The sequence below is a fragment of the Papio anubis genome, chromosome 18 (genome assembly GCF_008728515.1).
Source record: "Papio anubis isolate 15944 chromosome 18, Panubis1.0, whole genome shotgun sequence".
Lineage (NCBI taxonomy): Eukaryota > Metazoa > Chordata > Mammalia > Primates > Cercopithecidae > Papio > Papio anubis.
In genome coordinates, this window is record NC_044993.1 from 258069 (window position 1) to 277880 (window position 19812).

The window sequence follows — 19812 nt, forward strand, 5'->3', positions numbered from 1 at the left end:
GATTTTTTGTGTTTTTAGTAGAGATGGGGTTTCACTGTGTTAGCCAGGATTGTCTCGATCTCCTGACCTCATGATCCACCCGCCTCTGCCTCCCAAAGTGCTGGGATTACAGGCATGAGCCACTGCGCCCGGCCGAAATCTTTACTTTCAACTCTTTAGTCTCCTAGAGGCATGAAAGAGGCTCACGGCAGGCTCTCAGCAGAGCTGAGCTGTCTTGATGAGCGCTGCACATCGCCGGGTCTGAGCTTTGTGTGTGTGGAAGCGGCAGTGTTGTTCCTTCCCCTGTCTTGCTGGTATTTTGGGACATTGTGGAGTGCTCCAGGGTCCCTGCTGTGGACACACCATGTGGGCCTTTACCTTTAATTTGTACAGAGTCTTTGCATCAAGGAAGCACAGGTTGAGTGTGGCCTTCACTGCTCACTTTCTTTTCTTTAAAGTCCTCTGTTCTTTTTCCCTTCCTCCCTGTGTGGGAACCAGCCCCACAGCCAAGCTCTTCAGGATGTTGAAAAGGCCGTCATGGTGTTTGAGCATACGGGGAAAATCCCAGTTACCGTCATGGAGGCCAGGTAGGCTGGGCTGCCCAAAGGGCCGCTGGTGGCTGCAATGTGTGCAGACTCCGCTCTGATGCCTGTCAGTGTCTTGGGGCTCTTCTGAGTGTGTCCCAGGTCTGCTCAGAGCCACATGGGGCAGGTTGGCCACTGTCTATTCATGGAGAGACAGGAGTCAGGGCTGTAAATGTCACATCGAGGATCCTGCCGTGAGGGGATACGGGCTGAGGTCAAGAGCTATACATTTGCCACGAAACATGTTTTCCTCTGTAAAAGCAGGTGATGCCCCCCAATGCTGAAACAGCTGACAGGAAGTGCTTGCACTGGGAGGGAAGACAGTGGGGCCCTGATGATTTTTTTTTATCAATGCCTTCTTCGTGACCAATATGGAGTCAGTAATAGAGAGCTGAATAGCACAGCTTTATTCAATTTGTTGTGATCCCAAAACATCTGGAATTCCGGTGGTTACCCGTGTGGATGAGCTGATTGCAGCTCCCAGCGTTTTGAAATTAGCTCCAAGGAAATTGCCCCAAATGGACCTTACATGGTCCTCATGGCCTCAGATTGATCCAGGCTCCACGTTCATGCCCGGGGAGCAGGCGGAATGTGGTCCTGCCCCACACATGCCTTGTCTCAGAACTGTGCGCAAGAAGGCTTCATAATGCATCGTGGCTTTGGAATAAGCCCTCGCGGTCCACTCTCTGAAACACCAGTCACTGTCTGTGGGAATTGCCTTTTCGCTGCACTCACCTATGCACTGTCTGCTTCTCTGTTTTGCAGCATATTCAGGAGGCCTTACTACGTGTCCCACTTCCTCCCTGCCCTGCTCACACCTCGAGTGGTCAGTATGCGTCTCCATGAGTTCATGACCAGTTGTGTAGAAAGCAAGGACTTTGCTTGTCAGCCTCTCACAGGGCTCTTCTCTTCCCACAGCTCCCCAAAGTCCCTGACTCCCGTGTGGCGTTTATAGAGTCTCTGAAGAGGTATGCAGCCACGGCTGGAAGGGGACAGCTGTGCTTCCAGGTTTCTTCTGACAATGCGAAGATTTGTGGCTCTTCTGTAGAGAAATTTGATATAAAATATTGGCTCCAAAATTAGTTGGTTACTATTTTTTTTAAGACGGAGACTCGCTCTGTCACCCAGGCTTGGAGTACAGAGGCGAGATCTCGGCTCACTGCAACCTCCACCTCTTAGGTTCAAGCGATTCTCCTGCCTCAGCCTCCTGAGTAGCTGGGATTACAAGCCTGTGCCTGGCTAATTTTTTTTGTTTGTTTTTAGATGGAGTCTCACTTTGTAGCCCAGGCTGGAGTGCAATTGCACGATCTTGGCTCACTGCAAGCTCTGCCTCCTGGGTTGGAGCAATTCTCCTGCCTCAGCCTCCTGAGTAGCTGGGATTACAGGTGTGCACTACCACGCCCTGGTAATTGCTGTATTTTTAGTGGAGACGGGGTTTTGCCATGTTGGCCAGGCTGGTCTTGAACTCCTGACCTCAGAAGATGATCCACCCAGCTCGGCCTCCCAGAGTGCTGGGATTACAGGCATGAGCCACCGTGCCCGGCTGTGTCATTCTTCAGTGAAAGAAAATGTTTCGGGCTGGGCGCGGTGGCTCAAGCCTGTAATCCCAGCACTTTGGGAGGCCGAGACGGGCGGATCACGAGGTCGGGAGATCGAGACCATCCTGGCTAACACGGTGAAACCCCGTCTCTACTAAAAAATACAAAAAACTAGCTGGGCGACGTGGCGGGCGCCTGTAGTCCCAGCTACTCGGGAGGCTGAGGCAGGAGAATGGCGTGAACCCGGGAGGCAGAGCTTGCAGTGAGCCGAGATCCGGCCCCTGCACTCCAGCCTGGGCGGCAGAGCGAGACTCCGTCTCAAAAAAAAAAAAAAAAAAGAAAGAAAATGTTTCAGTACATAATGATTGTGCAAAGAGGAGAACTGAAGGAAAATCAAAGAGAGCTCTGGGAAAGCCTCATGCTGCACACCTTTAGGGTAGACCTAGAAGTTCTTGTTTAGAATAATAAGGTATCCCTGGGTCACTTACATTGCAGGCTGCTATCTAGAAAGTTGGTTGCTATCACAAAAGTATCTTCTTATTTCTTGGAAGAAATAGGAAAGTATAAGTCCTATATTCCAGCAAAATTTTTAAAGTTCTGGGACCTATAAGAAGATCAAAAAGAGGCCGGGCACGGTGGCTCACGCCTGTAATCCCAGCACTTTGGGAGGCGGAGGCGGGCGGATCACGAAGTCAGGAGATCCAGACCATCCTGGCTAACACGGTGAAACCCCGTCTCCACTAAAAATACAAAAAAATTAGCCGGGCATGGTGGCGGGCGCCTGTGGTCCCAGCCACTCTGGAGGCTGAGGCAGGAGAATGGCGTGAACCCGGGAGGCGGAGCTTGCAGTGAGCCAAGATTGCACCGCTGTACTCAGCCTGGGTGACAGAGCAAGACTCTGTCTCAAAAAAAAAAAAAAAAAAAGATCAAAAAGAGAAAGAGCCTTTTTTTCTTTTTCTTTTTTTGTATTTTTGTATTTTTAGTAGAGACGGGGTTTCACTATGTCAGCCAGACTGGTCTCAAACTCCCGACCTTGTGATCTACCCGCCTCGGCCTCCCAAAGTGCTGGGATTACAAGCGTGAGCCACCATGCCCTGCAAAAATCATGTCTTTAATCTTAAAATAAGTTTATTCTCTGGGATCATTTCTTTGAATTGTTTTGAGACAGGGTCCCACTCTGTCACCCAGGCTGGAACACAGCGGTACAGTCATGGCTCACTACAGCCTTGACCTCCTGGGCTTCAACAGTCCTTCCCCTCTGCCTCCCCAGTAGCTGGGTCTGGAAGCGTGCTCCACCACGCCCAGCCATTTTTTAAATGTTTTGAGGACATGGATTTTTGCTGCGTTGCCCAGGCTTATCTCTCTCTCTTAGCCTCAAATAATCCTCCTGCTTCAACTTCCCAAAGTGCTGGGATTACAAATAGGAGCCGCTGTACCTGGCTTACCCTTATCTGTTAAGAAAGTTCCCTCTTAATTTGCTAAGGATTTTTAGCATGAACTCATGCCTGTTGTTGTTGTTGTTGTTGTTTTGAGTCAGAGTCTCGCTCTGTCACCCAGTCTGGAGTGCTGGGGTGCAATCTTGGCTCACTGCAAGCTCCGCTTCCCGGGTTCTTGCCATTCTCCTGCATCAGCCTCCCGAGTAGCTAGGACTACAGGCGCCCACCACCACACCCAGCTAATTTTGTTTTTGTATTTTTAGTAGAGACAGGGTTTCACTGTGTTAACCAGGATGGTCTCAATCTCCTGACCTCATGATCGGTCCGCCTCAGCCTCCCAAAGTGCTGGGATTACAGGCATGAGCCACCGTGCCTGACCCTTTTTTCTTTTCTTTTTTTTTTTTTTTTTGAGAGTCTCGCTCTGTTGCCCAGGCTGGAGTGCAGTCGCACCAGCACCATCTTGGCTCATTGAAACCTCTGCGTCCCAGGTTCAAATGATTCTTGTGCTTCAGCCTCCCGAGTAGCTGGGATTACAGGGGCCCCGTCAACACACCTGGCCAGTTCTTGTGTTTTAGTGGAGTTTCGCTGTGTTGGACAGGCTGGTCTTTAACTCCTGACCTCAAGTGATCCGCCCGCCTTGGCCTCTCAAAGTGCTGGGATTACAGGAGTGAGCCACCACTCAGGGCTGAATTAATGCTTTCTCCCTCTTTTTAAGATGATCATGCTTTTCTCCTTTAATCTGTGAATGTGATTGATTACGTTTATTTGTTCCTACTGTTGGAATATCCTTGTATTCCTGAAATATCTCCTGCTTGGTAATAATTTTTTGTTTTACAAACTACTGACTGGCCGGGCGCGGTGACTCACGCCTGTAAATCCCAGCACTTCAAGAGGCTGAGGCAGGCAGATCACCTGAGGTCAGGAGTTCAAGACCAGTCTGGCTAACACGGTGAAACCCCATCTCTACTAAAAATAAAAAAATTAGCCGGGCATGGTGGTGGGCTCCTGTAGTCCCAGCTACTTACGAGGCTGAGGCAGGAGAATGGTGTGAACCCAGGCTCGGGAGGCGGAGCTTACAGTGAGCTGAGATCGCACCACTGCACTCTAGGCTGGGCAACAGAGCGAGACTCCATCTCAAAAGTAAATAAATAAATAACAATAAATAAATAAACTACTGGCTTTGGTATTTTGCGTGTTTTTGCATCAGTGTGATTCCCCTGTAGCATCTTGGCTGCTTCAACATCAGGGTCTTATTGCCTCATACAGTGAATCGAGCAGCTTTCCTTTTTGTGATCTCTGAAACATTTTGTTTGGTAGAGGAATTCAGTGTTTTAAGGTTTGATAAATCTTGGATGCAAAGCAGTCTGGTGCTGTGTCTTTTTTTTTTTTTTTTAAAGACAGTCTCTTTTGTTGCCCAGGCTGGAGTACAGTGGCACAATTTTGGCTCACTGCAGCCTCCACCTCCTGGTTTCAAGTGATTGTCCTGCCTCAGCCTCCTGAGTAGCTGGGATCACAGGCGCACGCCACCACACTCAGCTAATTTTTGTATTTTTAGTAGAGATGGGGTTTCGCCATGTTGGCCAGGATGGTCTCGATCTCCTGACCTTGGGGTCCACCTGCCTCAGCCTCCCAAAGTGCTGGGATTACAGGTGTGAGCAGCCGCGCCTGGCCAATTTATATATATGTATATATATATATTTATTTGAGACGGAGTTTTGCTCTTGTTGCCCAGGCTGGAGTACAATGGTGTTATCTCGGCTCACCGCAACCTCCGCCTCCCGTGTTCAAGCGATCCTCCTGCGTCAGCCTCCCCAGTAGCTGGGATTACAGGCGTGCACCACCACACCCAGCTAATTTTCGTATTTTTAGTTGAGACGGGGTTTTGCCATGCTGGCCAGAATGGTCTCAAACTCCCAACCTCAGGTGATCTGCCTGCCTCAGCCTCCCAAAGTGCCAGGATTACAGGCAGGAGCCACCACGCCTGGCCCAATTTTGCCTATTTTTAATGACATGAACTAAACATTTTTCTTAGTATTATTCATTAAAATTAACAAAGATTCATGTTTCGAATTTGGAAATCACCAAAAATTGAATGGGAGAAATAGATATAATTTATAATTTCACTGGCAGGGATAATCACCGGTGGTATTTTGTGGTCTAGCGCTTTAGATATTAATAGGTGATTAATACGACATATTTTGAAACAGTGCTATTTAAATCTATATATTTTTTAATCTTTTCTAAACATAGACTCAGTGTACACAGTATTTATAATTTATTTAAATTTAATATGTTTTTATTTTATAATAGGTTTGGGGATTGTAATCTTGAATTAGTTTAAGCCATAGCTGACTTGGTTTTATTGTTTTCCTGTGGTCCAGAGCAGATAAAATCCCCCCATCTCTGTACTCCACCTACTGCCAGGCCTGCTCCGCTGCTGAAGAGAAGCCGGAAGGTGAGTTCCTGGGCCGCTTGCCCCGCTGGGACTCGTGCTTTTCCGTTTTCCTGACCTTGAGCGTCTCTCGTGCAGCAAAGCCCGAGTGAGCTGCGGGGTGGCTGTGCCGGCTCGGGCTGCTGCTGTGGGTACAGGGTCCGCCCACCATGCTGACGCCCAGGGCCAGCCGTGGCTCAGGCTCTTACCTGGGGGTCCTGAAGAATCCCTTAGCACCTTCTGGAAAGGAGTGTGTGTCCTGCGCAGCCCCACTTTGTCGTTCGTCGTCTTTCCGTGGGCCGCGCGGAGGTGTGTTTGGGCTTCAGACTCGGGTGCGCTCTCGGCGGCCACCGCGGGGCCCGCAGCGCCGGCTCCAGCCTGTTGCGGGGAGAGTCACGCAGCACTTTTCTGTTGCGCAGTTCGGGTAGGAGCAGAAGGCAGGCTCTGGCCTCTGGGGAGCAGCGGTGCAGCTGTGGGTCAGATCCAGGCCCTCACTGGGAATCCGTGAAGGCTGCACGGGCAGCAGTGGGAGGCGCCATCACGAGGCTGGTTTTTCTTGCAGTGTGGCTTTGTCTCCAGCAGAAGCCAGCACCTGCCTGTGGGAGCCGCTCGGCGCTGAAGGCCTAGATCTGAGGCTGCTGTGTCCGTGTGGGCTTTTTTTTTTCTTTTTTTTGACAGAGTCTCGCTCTGTGGCCTGTGGACTGCAGCGGAGTAATCTCGGCTCGCTGAAACCTCCGCCCCCTGGGTTCAAGCAGTTCTCCTGCCTCAGCCTCCCTAATAGCGGGGATTATAGGCGCGCATTACTGCGCCTTGCTAGTTTTTGTATTTTTAGTAGAGGCGGGATTTCGCCAAGTTGGACAAGCTGGTCGCGAACTGACCTCAAGTGATCCGCCTGCCTCGGCCTCTCAAAGTGCTGGGATTACAGGCGTGAGCCACCGTGCCCGGCCCCCTGTGTGTTCTTCTAGCTCCCCTTCCACCTGCAGGGCCGGGGAGGCTGGATGAGACTCTTGTAATGAGCTACAGGCCTGTTTTAAGTTCTGTTTGCCAAAGCTCCTTTTTTCAATAAGCTTAGAAAATTTCCAGCAGCCATAGAGACCCAGGAAACTTCAATGGGCAAAGAACAAAGGTCCCTGACCCACCCCCATTTTTTTTTTTTTTTTTTTTGGTTGGTTGGTTATTTCAGACGGAGTCTCGCTCAGTCGCCCAGGCTGGAGTGCAGTTGCACGATCCCTGCTCACTGCAAGCTCCGCCTCCCGGGTTCACACCGTTCTCCTGCCTCAGCCTCCCAAGTAGCTGGGACTACGGGCGCCCGCCACCTCGCCCGGCTAGTGTTTTGTGTTTTCAGTAGAAACGGGGTTTCACCGTGTTAGCCAGGATGGTCTTGATCGCCTGACCTTGTGATTCCCCTGTCTCGGCCTCCCAGAGTGCTGGGATTACAGGCGTGAGCCACGGTGCCCGTCCGACCCCTCCCCGTTTTTACCAGCATTGAAACCGCTCTCAGTCGTGCCGGGGGATGCTACAGGGGCCGCAGGGCAGTGTACCCTGCGCTGTGAGGCGTCTGCTTCTCCTAAGAGGTGTTCTCCTTCCCCTGGGTTCCACTTGTTCTTAGCTTCTGGTGGCTTCCAGGTGGTTTCTAATGGTTTGTCTGATAGGGCTTATGCACAGGCTCTAGAGCCTATGATTTCTGGTTTCATTTTGGGTGTGACTGCATAGCAGTGCATTGTCATGCTTGTGTCTTCTCCAGCAAGCCCAGAACGTGAAGGTTTTTTACTGTAAAAACACATGCCGTGTATCTTCCTTTTTATATTGAAAGTGGCGGCCAGGCACAGTGGCTCATGCCTGTAATCTCAGCACTTTGAGGCAGATCATGAGGTCAGGAGATGGAGACCGTCTTGGCCAACATGGTGAAATCCCGCCTTTACTAAAAACACAAAAAATTAGCTGGACATGGTGGCACGTGCTTGTAATATTACCCAGCTACTCGGGAGGCTGAGGCAAGAGGATGGCTTGAACCCGGGAGGCAGAGGTTGCAGTGAGCCGAGATCGCGCACTGCACTCCAGCCTGGCGACAGAGGAAGAGTCTGTCTCAAAAAAAAAAAGGGGATTGAGGAACCAGGGGACTAAATGGTCACCTATCCGTGATCCTGTCCCCACCCTCTCCAGCCCCCAACCCTCCTTGTTTTCCTCGATGTGTATGCTTTTCACAGTGGTGGAGTGGTATTAATGGTGCACACAGAACCACTTTTTTTCTTAAACTTGTTTATAAATGTAATTTTTTATTAAACTTGTTTATACATGTAATTTCCAATGTGGTGGCATCTAGCATCAGGGAGAACACAGCATTTACCTCCTCAGAGACTCCCAGTCACTCTGTCTGCCACACACAGCAGCTTGGAAGTGCACAGCTCTGTATTTGACTGTGTGAAGTTTCTGTTTTTGCAGTGAAGAGTCCTGTTGAGTGTCTTTGCATCTGGTCTCCTCCTTCTTCTCACAGATGCAGCCCTGGGAGTGAGGGCAGAACCCAGCTCTGCTGAGGAGCCCCTGGAACAGCTCACGGCTGCACTGGGAGAGCTCAGAGCCTCCATGACAGACCCCAGCCAGAGTGACGGTGAGGACGGATGGGGGCTTACGCTGTGCCTCGTGTGCACAGCCCGTGGTTAGGGCTCTGTGGCTGGGCCATTTTCCCCGTAGTGATGTCAGGCTAGTAGTCCAGTATTTGGTTGTGAAGACTGACCCGGGGCTGGTGGGTGTGGAACCTTTTTTGAGACAAGGTGGAAGGCTAGTCCTACTCAGGCCGTCACAGACCCTTGGCAGAAGATGAACATTCTGCTAGTTGCATCTGAGTAGGACGGATGATGATGGAGAAGAAACTGCAGTGGCTAGGATATGTGTTTTCCCGTATCCTAACTGCCAGGGTAGACGTCACATGGACACACGGGCTCTCTGCCCTGTGATCCTGCTTCCGTGTGACAGTTTTCTGTGAAATGTTCATCATGGATTGAGAACATGCAGTTTATTTTTTCTTTTTTTTTGAGACAGACTCTCACTCTGTCGCCCAGGCTGGAGTGCAGTGGAGCCATCTTGGCTCACTGCAAACTCTGCCTCTCTGGTTCTTGCCATTCTCCTGCATCAGCCTCCCGAGTAGCTGGGACTACAGGCGCTGCCACAACGGCCGGCTAATTTTCTTGTATTTTTAGTAGACGGGGTTTCACCGTGTTGGCCAGGATGGTCTCGATCTCCTGACCTCGTGATCCACCCACCTCAGCCTCCCAAAGTGCTGGGATTACAGACGTGAGCCACCGCGCCCGGCCCGCAAGCCATATTTTTAATTGAGTAACTTGCATAGATTTTTATTATGAATTGATTTCATTTGAACTGAGAGAAGCTCATGGAGGCAATTTTTTTTTTTGAGACAGAGTCTCATGCTTGTTGCCCAGGCTAGAGTGCAGTGGCGCAATCTTGGCTCACTGCAACCTCCGTCTTCCGGGTTCAAGCAATTCTCCTGCCTCAGCCTCCCAAGTAGCTGGGATTACAGGCCCCTGCCCCCATGCCTGGCTCATTTTTTGTATTTTTTAGTAGAGACGGGTTTTACTATGTTGGCCAGGCTGGTCTCAAACTCCTGACCTCAGGTGATCCACTCGTCTTGGCCTTCCAAAGTGCTGGGATTTCAGTGTGAGCCACTGTGCCCAGCCTACATGGAGGCTATATATATATATATATATATATATTTTTTTTTTTTTTTTTTTTTTTTGAGACAGAGTCTCGCTCTGTCGCCCAGGCTGGAGTGCAGTGGCGCAGTCTCCACTCATCCCGGGTTCACGCCATTCTCCTGCCTCAGCCTCCCGAGTAGCTGGGACTACAGGCGCCCGCCACCGCGCCTGGCTAATTTTTGTATTTTTAGTAGAGACGGGGTTTCACTGTGTTAGCCAGGATGGTCTCGATCTCCTGACCTCGTGATCCGCCCATCTCGGCCTCCCAAAGTGCTGGGATTGCAGGCGTGAGCCACCGTGCCCGGCATTTTTTTTTTTTTTGAGATGGAGTCTCGCTCTGTCGCCCAGGGTGGAGTGCGGTGGCACGATCTCGGCTCACTGCAAGCTCTGCGTGGAGGCAATGTTCACAAAACTGTTAGAACTGGCTGGGGCTGCAGTGCCTCGATAGTCTTTACTCAGACCAAGTGCACCAATTCCTAAGTGTAGCCTTTCAGTGATGTGCTTGTGCAGAGTGTGGGGGACATTGAGGAAAAGTTCCAGGGCTTAAGCAAGAGGTTGATAAATGTCAGGTGAGTCCTGTTTCTAAAAGCAAAGCGGTGTTCACCTTCAAATGATGGAGTTGGGCTGTGTGTGGCCCATTACCCTGGGCCAACATGGAGCCTCCGGCACGTGCTTAGACAGACGTGGTGTCTGGAGGGCTGGCATGGGATTTCAGATGGGGAGCATAGAAAGTGGAGGTTCATGTTGGTGAACGAACATGTCCCCCTCTCAGCTGATCAGAAGGTAGTGGATGGCTTCTGCCGCGTTTGCCATGACACATGCTCCACCACAAGGACTGCAAGCCACCTGCAGGGCGACTGGGGGATGTGTGCAGCCAGCAGGGTCCGTGGAATCGCACTTGATGGGAGGCGGAGCTCTCTAGGCCACAGCTGCCTCCCTCCTCTCAGGGTTCCCATCATCCCTAACTAGTTTCTCCATTTGCAGTTATATCGGCACAGGTGGCAGTGATTTCTGAAAGACTGAGGGCTGCCCTGGGCCACAATGAGGATGACAGCAGCGCTGAGATATCAAAGATTCAGCTCAGCATCAACGCGCCGAGACTGGAGCCACGGGAATACACGGTAGGTGTGGGGGCTCAGAACAAAGCAGGGGGTCTTCACCATTTTCCATTAGGCAGAAGCATTAGACTCAAGGAGCCTTCTCTCATTTTCTGTTTGACTTGCTCAGTTAGTGTGGTATCAGGTGTTCAGGGCCAGGCAGCAGTCTACCAGGGTCAGCCACCCTAGTCTGTTTGTGTATGAAGAGCTCCTTTTACATTTTATTTATTTATTTAATTTTGGAGACAGGGTCTTGCTTTGTTGCCCAGGCTGGAGTGCAGTGGTACAATCATGGCTCACTGCAGCCTCGACCCCCTGGGCTCAAGTGATCCTGTTGTCTCAGCCTCCCAAGTAGCTGGGACTAAAGGCGTGCATCACCACACCTGGCTAATTTTTGCATTTTTTGTACAGATGGGGTTTCTCTGTGTTGCCTCGACTGGTGTAGAAGTCCTGAGGTCAAGTGATCTGTCTGCCTCGGCCTCTCAGAGTGTTGGGATTATAGGCATGAGCCACTGCGCTTGGCTTTTTTTTGGAGACTGAGTCTTGCTCTGTTGCCCAGGCTGGAGTGCAGTGGCGTGATCTCGGCTCACTGCAACCTCCACCTCCTGGGCTCAAGCAGTTCTCCTGCCTCAGCTTCCTGGGTAGCTGGGATTACAGGTGCATACCACTATGCCCAGCTGATTTTTGTATTTTTAGTAAAGATGGGTTTCGGCCGGGCGCGGTGGCTCAAGCCTGCAATCCCAGCACTTTGGGAGGCCGAGACGGGTGGATCACGAGGTCAGGAGATCGAGACCATCCTGGCTAACATGGCGAAACCCCGTCTCTACTAAAAAATAACAAAAAACTAGCTGGGCGATGTGGTGGACGCCTGTAGTCCCAGCTACTCGGGAGGCTGAGGCAGGAGAATGGCGTGAACCCGGGAGGCGGAGCTTGCAGTGAGCTGAGATCCGGCCACTGCACTCCAGCCTGGGTGATAGAGCAAGACTCCGTCTCAAAAAAAAAAAAAAAAAAAAAGATGGGTTTCATCCTGTTGACCAGCTTGGGCTCAGCTGCCTCTTTAGAACATGCAAAAGAGGCTGTTTGTGGCCCCAGAACCTAAGATATTTTTCTGGTGCCTTACACACAAGGTTTGCCAACCCTGCCCGCTGCTATAGAATTTTGTGATTGGCAATTACATGAGGGCTGCTGTTCCCAGGATTGGGGAATGGGGGCCTGGATACCAGTTTGCATGGTAATGTGCCCTCCAAACATAAGCCTATTTTGGAGTTCTGTTTGCAAAGCGGAATTGCGATGTCTGTGGCGGGAGAACTGGCCGGCTTCCTTCCTGCTGCTCCCGTCCCCGGGATGCTGCGCTCACAAGAACCGTGTCTCCACAGGCTGTGGACCTCCTGCTGACGTCTTTCTGTCAGAACCTGATGGCAGCCTCCAGTGTCGCTCCCCCGGAGAGGTGAAGGCGCAGGCGGCTTCCTGGGTGGTGGGGCTCCCCTGGGTGCCGCCTCCTGCTGGCCAAGGCTGCAGGCCAGGGATGCATGAACTCGTCTCCGCGGGAGCACGCGGCGAGGCTGAGTTTCATCAAATAGGTCGCGGCAGAAGTCGGGAAGCGCTGCAGAAGATGGGTTGTCTTCCAGAAAGACCGTTATTTTGGGGAACAACTTGGCTGTTTCTTGGGCCGCTGGTGCCTGGGTTAGCTGTTGTAGGGATGTGCAGGACTGAATGGCCAGTACTGATGGTTTTGCGGCTGTCCCTGCAGGCAGGGCCCCTGGGCTACCCTCTTCATGAGGACCATGTGTGGACGTGTGCTCCCTGCAGTGCTCACCCGGCTCTGCCAGCTGCTCCATCACCAGGTGAGGCTCTGCTTCACAGGGCCACCCTTGGGGGCCCACTCTGAGGGCCAGGCTGCTGCTTCCCGGCTTGTCTTCAGTGCCTTGGAAAATTCCAGCTGGGAAGAGGGCAGTCTGCTCTGCCACCCTCGTTCTCGTTGCAGGGCCCAAGCCTGAGTGCCCCACATGTGCTGGGATTGGCTGCCCTGGCCGTGCACCTGGGTGAGTCCAGGTCTGCACTCCCGGAGGTGGATGTGGGTCCTCCTGCCCCTGATGCTGGCCTTCCTGTCCCTGCGCTCTTTGACAGCCTCCTGACCTGTAGGACGAGGGATTCCTTGCTCTTCTGCCTGAAGTGAGCTGTTCTTCCACAGTTGTGTCTTCTCTCCTCTCTCTAGAAAAGTGATGCATGTTCGTTTGATAAAATTGAAGAGACAGACATGCAGACATACCACCCAAAGATAACCACTTTTTAGCATTTTGGTGTATATCCTTCCAGAATTTTATCTGTCATATGTTTATAATATGTATGCATTTGTTTCTTTGTTCATAAAAATGAGATCATACTATACTAAACTGCTGAAATTAATAGTAGATAGTAACTGTCTACATCGTTAAGCATTCTTTGATGTCCTGGTGAGAGCTGCTTTGTTTTGTCTTGGGGTTGTCTGGCCCTTGGTTGGACCAGCTTCCTCTGGTCAGGTTCTTCGGCACCCCGTGGTGAGCAGTTTCCCAGTGTGTACATGTACACTTCAGGCTATGTCTCTAGGGCTCAGCAGATGGGGCCATGTGCTGAGGTGAGGAAGGACCCTGTGGTCGAGAATGGTCTGCTCAGGGCCTCAAGGGCTCCCTGCAGCTGCCACGCAGAGGCAGAGGCCAGGACGAACCCTGCAGCTGCCACGCAGAGGCAGAGGCCAGGACGGCACCCCTGCAGCTGCCACGCAGAGGCAGAGGCCAGGACGGCACCCCTGCAGCTGCCACGCAGAGGCAGAGGCCAGGACGGGCACCCCTGCAGCTGCCACGCAGAGGCAGAGGCCAGGACAGAAGGCTGGGAGACTCCAGTGGTCATTGCTCTCTGGAGCTTGGCTTGCAGCTCCTGGGTCTCTTGGGCAGAGGAAGCCGAGGTTGGGACAGAAGCCCTGTTGTGATGCCGGAGACCCTGTGAGGAAAGGGGAGAGCTGGCATTATGACAGGGTCTGAACAACAGAGAACTTAGAAGAGGCTCAAGAAATGTACGTGGAGCAAGGAGAGGAAGTCAGATGGCAGCTGTGTGGATCCCACACCCTTAGACGTGGGCCATGGGGAGCAGGCAGTGGGTACTCCGGGGGTTCAGAGCCCCTCCCAGGCGCTTGGCCCCACCAAATAGTCCCCACTCACCCCAGGCCCCAAACACTGAGTGCTGGGTATTGGCATGAGAGGCACACGGCCGATGGAGAAGTTGGGAGCTGGTGAGGAGGGAGGCGTCTAGGTGACTTGGGGGAGACAGGGCCATCCCCTTTCAGGAACACAGAGATGCCTCAGGATATATATCCAAGTGAAGAAAGCAAAATACTGAACTCTGTCTCAGATGCTACTTTTTGCATAAGAAAGGGAGAATGAAATATATATTTGGTGTTTTTAGTTTTTTTTTTTTTTTTTTTTTTGAGACAGAGTCTCACTCTATCGTCTAGGCTAGAATGCAGTAGCATGATCTTGGCTCACTGCAACCTCCGCCTCCCGGGTTCAAGCAGTTCTTGTGCCTCAGCTTCTTGAGTAGCTGAGACTACAGGTGTGCACCACCATACCCAGCTAGTTTATGTATTTTTAGTAGAGATGGGATTTTGCCATGTTGGCCAGGCTGGTCTTAAACTCCTGACCTCGGGTGATCTGCCCACCTTGGACTTCCAAAGTGTTAGGGTTACAGGCGTGAGCGTCACGCCCAGCTCAGATATGCATCTGAAAAACAGAAGCATTATCTCCGCTGCCTCATGGAATCTCTCTGACGTTCTTGGTTACAAGTGAGAATTTTTCACATGGGTATTACTGTAGGTACGTATGTTGAGTAAATGAGACATTTCTTGCTGAGTCCCCCAGGCTGAAGTGATCCTCCCGCCTCAGCCTCCTAGTAGCTGAAACCACAGGCACATACCCGCACACCCAGCTAGTGAGAGATAGGGTCTCACTATGTTGCCCAAGCTGGTCCTGAACTTCTGGGTTTAAGTGATCCCCTGAGCTGTGATTGTGCCACTGCACTCCAGCGTGGGCATCAGAGTAAGGCCCTGTATCAAAGAAAAAATAAACCAAAGATTGGGCCAGGCACAGTGGCTAACGCTATAATCCCAGCACTTTGAGAGGCTGAGGTGGGCAGATCACTTGAGGTCAGGAGTTCGAGACCAGCCTGGCCAACATGGTGAAACCCCGTCTCTACTAAAAAAATCTAAAAATTGACTGGGTGCGGTGACTCATGTCTGTAATCCCAGCACTTTGGGAAGCCAAGGTGGGCGGATCGCGAAGTCAGGAGATCAAGACCATCTTGGCTAACACAGTGAAACCCCATCTCTACTAAAAATACAAAAAATTAGCTGGGCATGGTGGCGGGTGCCTGTAGTCCCAGCTACTCGGGAGGCTGAGGCAGGAGAATTGCTTGAAGCTGGGAGGCAGAGCTTGCAGTGAGCCGAAATCACGCCGCTCCACTCTGGCCTGGCAACAAAGCGAGACTCCGTCTCAAAAAAACAAAAAACAATAACAGCAACAACGAAAAAATTAGTTGGGCACGGTGGGAGAGCCTGTGATCCCATCTACCTGAGAGGCTGAGGCAGGAAAATCACTTGAACCCAGAGGCAGAGATTGCAGTGAGCCCAGGTGGTGCCATTGCACTCCAGCCTGAGCAACAGAGCGAGACTCAGTCTCAAAACAAACAAACCAAAAAACCAAGGACCAATGCTCAGGTCATCCAGTTTAGAATGCACTAAACTCAGTTTTGTGAAGTTGAAAGTAACTTTTTCCTTCATCCCTTATTTTGTATGGATAACATTTACATGTTATAATTTCTGTTTTCAGATTTTGTACAGCGGCAATTTCGTACTCTCTGTGCAAGTTTTCTTCCCAGTCACGAGATATTTTGCGCAGCTGCTTATCTCCAGGCCTTATTAAAAAGGTGGGTTCAGTCATTTCCTATTTTTCCATTCTGCTGTACGTTTCAGGTTTACGCAGCTTTCAGACCGGAAGGCCGAGGTCTGCTGCCGCCTCATGCCCATCTCAGGGCAGCTCCTGCGTCAGGCTGGCTGTTGTGGCCACCTCTACTGTCTGCTTGGGCAGCCTGACTGCTGAGCGCTGCCTTTTCTTCTGTTCTGTGAGTGTAAAGTGAAATTGTATGAGGACAGCTACACGTCTGTAGTTGTAAGGAAATAGATGTTGGTATTTATAGGAAAGATGAATTAAAAGATCAGTATTCATAAAAAGTATCTTTCTCTGGAAAGAAGAATACTCATTCGTCTCGTCTAGTAAATGTTCCTTACATTGTTCAGAAAAAGGAATTTTTTTTTTTTTTTTTTTTTAAAGATGGAGTGTCGCTCTGTAGCCCAGGCTGTAGTGCAGTGGTGCGATCTCGGCTCACTGCAGCCTCCAATTCCCAAGTTCAAGCAGTTCTCCTGCCTCAGCTTCCCAAGTGGGTGGAATTACAGGCACCTGCCACCACGCCCGGCTAATTGTTTTGTATATTTTTTAGTAGTGACAGTTTCACCATGTTGGCCAGACTGGTTTCAAACTCCTGACCTCAAGTGATCTGCCCACCTTGGCCTCCCAAAGTGCTAGGATTACAGGCATGAGCCACCGTGCCCGGCCCAGACAAAGGAATTTAAAGATGAGCATTGGAAACCCTGAATGTCAAAAGCAAAGGTGAAATGACACTGAAACCAGTGTTGTCCTTTTATAGGATTTTAATGAACGCCTCAAGTATAAAATAGTGGTTTTTAGGCTAGGCTCGGTGGCTCACACTTGTAATCCCAACACTTTGGGAGGCCAACGTGGGTGGATCATCAGGTCGAGAGATTGAGATCAACCTGACTGACATGGTGAAACCCCATCTCTACTAAAAATACAAAAATTAGCTGGGTGTGGTGGCGCACGCCTGTAATCCCAGCTACTTGGAAGGCTCAGGCAGGAGAATGGCGTGAACCCGGGAGGCGGAGCTTGCCAGTGAGCTGAGATTGCACTACTGCCCTCCAGCCTGGGCGACAGAGTGAGACTCCGCCTCAAATAAATAAATAAATAAATAGTGGTTTTCAACTGCAGACTTCACATGGGAATCACCTGAGAAGCTTTTGAAACTACAGATTCCTGGCCCCTTTCCAGATAAATTAAGTCAGAATCTGGGAGCAGCCCCTGAGGATCCAGGGTGCACATATTTCCAGTTATTTCCTCTGAGGAACTTTGCCTCTGGTGCCAAGTTTTTAAAGAAAACATGGTGTTGGAGCTTAGGAGAGGGCAGCATGGTCCCCACCCAGCGCGCTGGGCAGGGACGGCAGTCTGGTTATAAACATGGGAGGCTCTCGTCTCCTCAGGGGCAGAGATGGACACGGTCCCGTCCTTGGAGCAGTCTGGTTGTAAACATGGGAGGCTCTCGTCTCCTTAGAGGCAGAGATGGACAGGTCACGCAGCACCGATAGTGTGTCTCGCTTGTCCAGTGGTGTGCGCTTTTGGTGGCAACGCCATTCCTGGTAAAGGCCTAGAGATGGGCGGTTTCACGACCCAGGACCAAACCAGCCCTACCCCTGGGAGGCAGTTTTGTTCCTGCAGTTCTGCTTCCAGACATTTAGCTCAAGGAAACAGTCAGATGGCAGGAACGTCTCTTCCCTGGAGTGCTGTGCACAGCCATGACCACTGAGGGGCTCTACACCCTCCCAGGAGCTGGACTGAGGCCCCCTGAACGTGGGGCTGTGTGTTGCCCCCTCCCAGGGGCTGGACTGAGGCCCCCTGAACGTGGGGCTGTGTGTTGCCCCCTCCCAGGGGCTGGACTGAGGCCCCCTGAACGTGGGGCTGTGTGTGTGGCTTGGCTGTTGCTGGTCTGTTTCCACCTGAGCATCGGCTCAGCCGCTCCCAGTGAAACTTGCACGACACTGTCTGTTTCAGTTTCAGTTCCTTGTGTTCAGATTGTTCTCAGAGGCCCGACAGCCTCTTTCTCAAGAGGACGCAGCCAGCCTTTCCTGGAGACCCTTGTACCTTCCTTCCGCAGACTGGCAGAGAGCTGCCCTCTCTCTCTGGACACACAGAACCTTCCGAGAGCTGTTGAAAGAGGAAGATGTTCATGTAGGTCACCGTTCCTTCCCCTGCATCGTGCCACATCCTGTGTGTGCAGACTGTCTCCTCAGAGGCAAGAACAGCAGCACCTAGGTGGTTTGATTGGAACCTTGACTGACATCATTGTGGCCTCACGTGCCACAGAGACTGGGCACGGTGCTCACACCTGTGATCCCAGCACTGTGGGAGGCCAAGGCAGGTGGATCACCTGAACTCAGGAGTTTGAGACCAGCCCAGGCAGCATGGTGAAACCCCATCTCTACAAAAAAGGCAAAAATTAGCTGGGCGCAGTGGTGTGCACCTGTAGTTCTAGCTGCTTGGGAGGCTGAGGCAGGAGAATCACTTGAGCCTGGGAGGTGGAGGTTGCAGTGAGCCAAGATCACGCTACTCTAGTCCTGCCTGGATGACACAGCGAGACCCTGACTCAAAAAAATAAATTAATAAATACAGAGAAACCCTGCTATACTTTCTGAGTTTCTCCCAACACAAACTTCTTTTTTTTATTTTTAGTGATAATGTTCTTTGAGACAACGTCTGGCTGTGTTCAGTGGTGCAGTCTTGGCTCACTGCAGCCTCTGCAGGTTCAAGCGATTCTCGTACCTCAGCCTCTCCAGTAGTTGGGACTACAGGCGCCCGCCAGGCGCACAGGAGTGAGCCTAGAGACGCTGAGTGGCGTCTCTAGGTTAGTAGTACAAAAGCCTCAAGGTTATTGTACTACTTTTTCTGCTTTTTTTATTGTTAACTATGTTAGCTACACAAAAGTAAGTATGATGCTGTGTTTTGATGTGAGGAATGATGACCAGGCACAGTAGAAAAAGAAAAGGAGGCAGTGAATAGCTCTGTGCCCACCAGCAGCTCGGAGGGAATCTTCCTGCATTGCTCCCTTGGCTGTGCCGCATCTGTGGGTGTCCCTGTGCGGAGCTCGGCAGCTTCGGCCTTTACCCAGATAGGAGTGCGCGGCAGGAGTGTTGCTGCTTTTCCTGCAATGTGAGGTTTGGAGATTAGTCCACAAATCAACATATTGAAATTAGTCCCTGTTGATTCTTGGAACTGTTTTAAGATTTACAAACAGGAAACATGTTAACACAAGTCGGGCGCCATGGCTCATGCCTACAATCCCAGCACTTTGGTAAACCGAGGCGGAAGGATCACCTGAGCTCAGTTCAAAACCAACCTGGTCAACATAGTGAGACCTTGTCTCTACTAAAATTTTATTTTATTTTATTTTTTGAGACAGAGTCTCACTCTGTCGCCCAGGCTGGAGTGCTGTGGCGCAATCTCAGCTCACTGCAAGCTCCGCCTCCCGGGTTCACGCCATTCTCCTGCCTCAGCCTCTCAAGTAGCTTGGTCTACAGGCGCCCGCCACCATGCCCAGCTAATTTTTAGTATTTTTAGTGGAGATGGGGTTTCACCGTGTTAGCCAGGATGGTCTCGATCTCCTGACCTCATGATCCGCCTGCCTCAGCCTCCCAAAGTGCTGGGATTACAGGTATGAACCACCGCGCTTGGCCTACTAAAAATGTTTTTAAAAAACTTACTGGGTCATGGTGATGTGCACCTGCAGTCCCAGCCATCTGAGAGGCTGAGGGGGAGGATGCTGGAGTCCAGGAGGCAGAGCCAGCCACGAGCTACGATTGTATCACTGCACACACTCCAGCCTGGGCAGCAGACCCTGTTTCCAAAAATAAATGAAGGTATGCTACTGTGAATAGCTGTAGAATGTTGTTGTTTTCTTTTTTCTTTTTTTTTTTTCCTTTTTATAGATCTCACTCTGTTGCTTACTGCAGCCTTGACCTCCTGGGCTCAAGCGATCCTCCCGCCCCAGCCTCCCAAGAGGCTGGGACCACACACACGTGCCACCATGCCTGGCGGATTTTTAAATCTTTTATAGAGACGGGGTCTTGCCATGTTGCCTAGGCTCAAGCAATTTGCTGGCCTCAGCC

The 19812-nt window shown here is 51.1% G+C and overlaps 1 protein-coding gene across 26 annotated transcripts in view; it reads left to right on the forward strand.

Annotated features, from left to right (window-relative positions):
• FANCA (FA complementation group A) overlaps positions 1 to 19812 on the forward strand; it is a 74618-nt gene that overhangs the window by 33288 nt on the left and 21518 nt on the right. For 10 of the 26 annotated variants that reach the window (XR_002519370.2, XR_004179689.1, XM_031658011.1 and 7 more), the window contains 11 exons: positions 478 to 566; positions 1329 to 1389; positions 1482 to 1531; positions 5919 to 5992; positions 8463 to 8576; positions 10663 to 10799; positions 12152 to 12222; positions 12526 to 12619; positions 12760 to 12947; positions 15632 to 15728; positions 17702 to 17878. Coding sequence is in view for 16 of the 26 variants with exons in the window: in XM_031658011.1 (XP_031513871.1) it covers positions 478 to 566; positions 1329 to 1389; positions 1482 to 1531; positions 5919 to 5992; positions 8463 to 8576; positions 10663 to 10799; positions 12152 to 12222; positions 12526 to 12619; positions 12760 to 12947; positions 15632 to 15728; positions 17702 to 17878 (1152 nt within the window). In the remaining 10 variants the exon portion in view is untranslated. Of the gene's footprint in view, positions 1 to 477; positions 567 to 1328; positions 1390 to 1481; positions 1619 to 5918; positions 5993 to 8410; positions 8577 to 10662; positions 10801 to 12151; positions 12223 to 12525; positions 12620 to 12759; positions 12948 to 15631; positions 15729 to 17701; positions 17879 to 18379; positions 19054 to 19812 lie in introns of those variants that run through there. The other 16 variants (XR_004179692.1, XR_004179691.1, XM_031658014.1 and 13 more) reach the window with 11 other exon arrangements.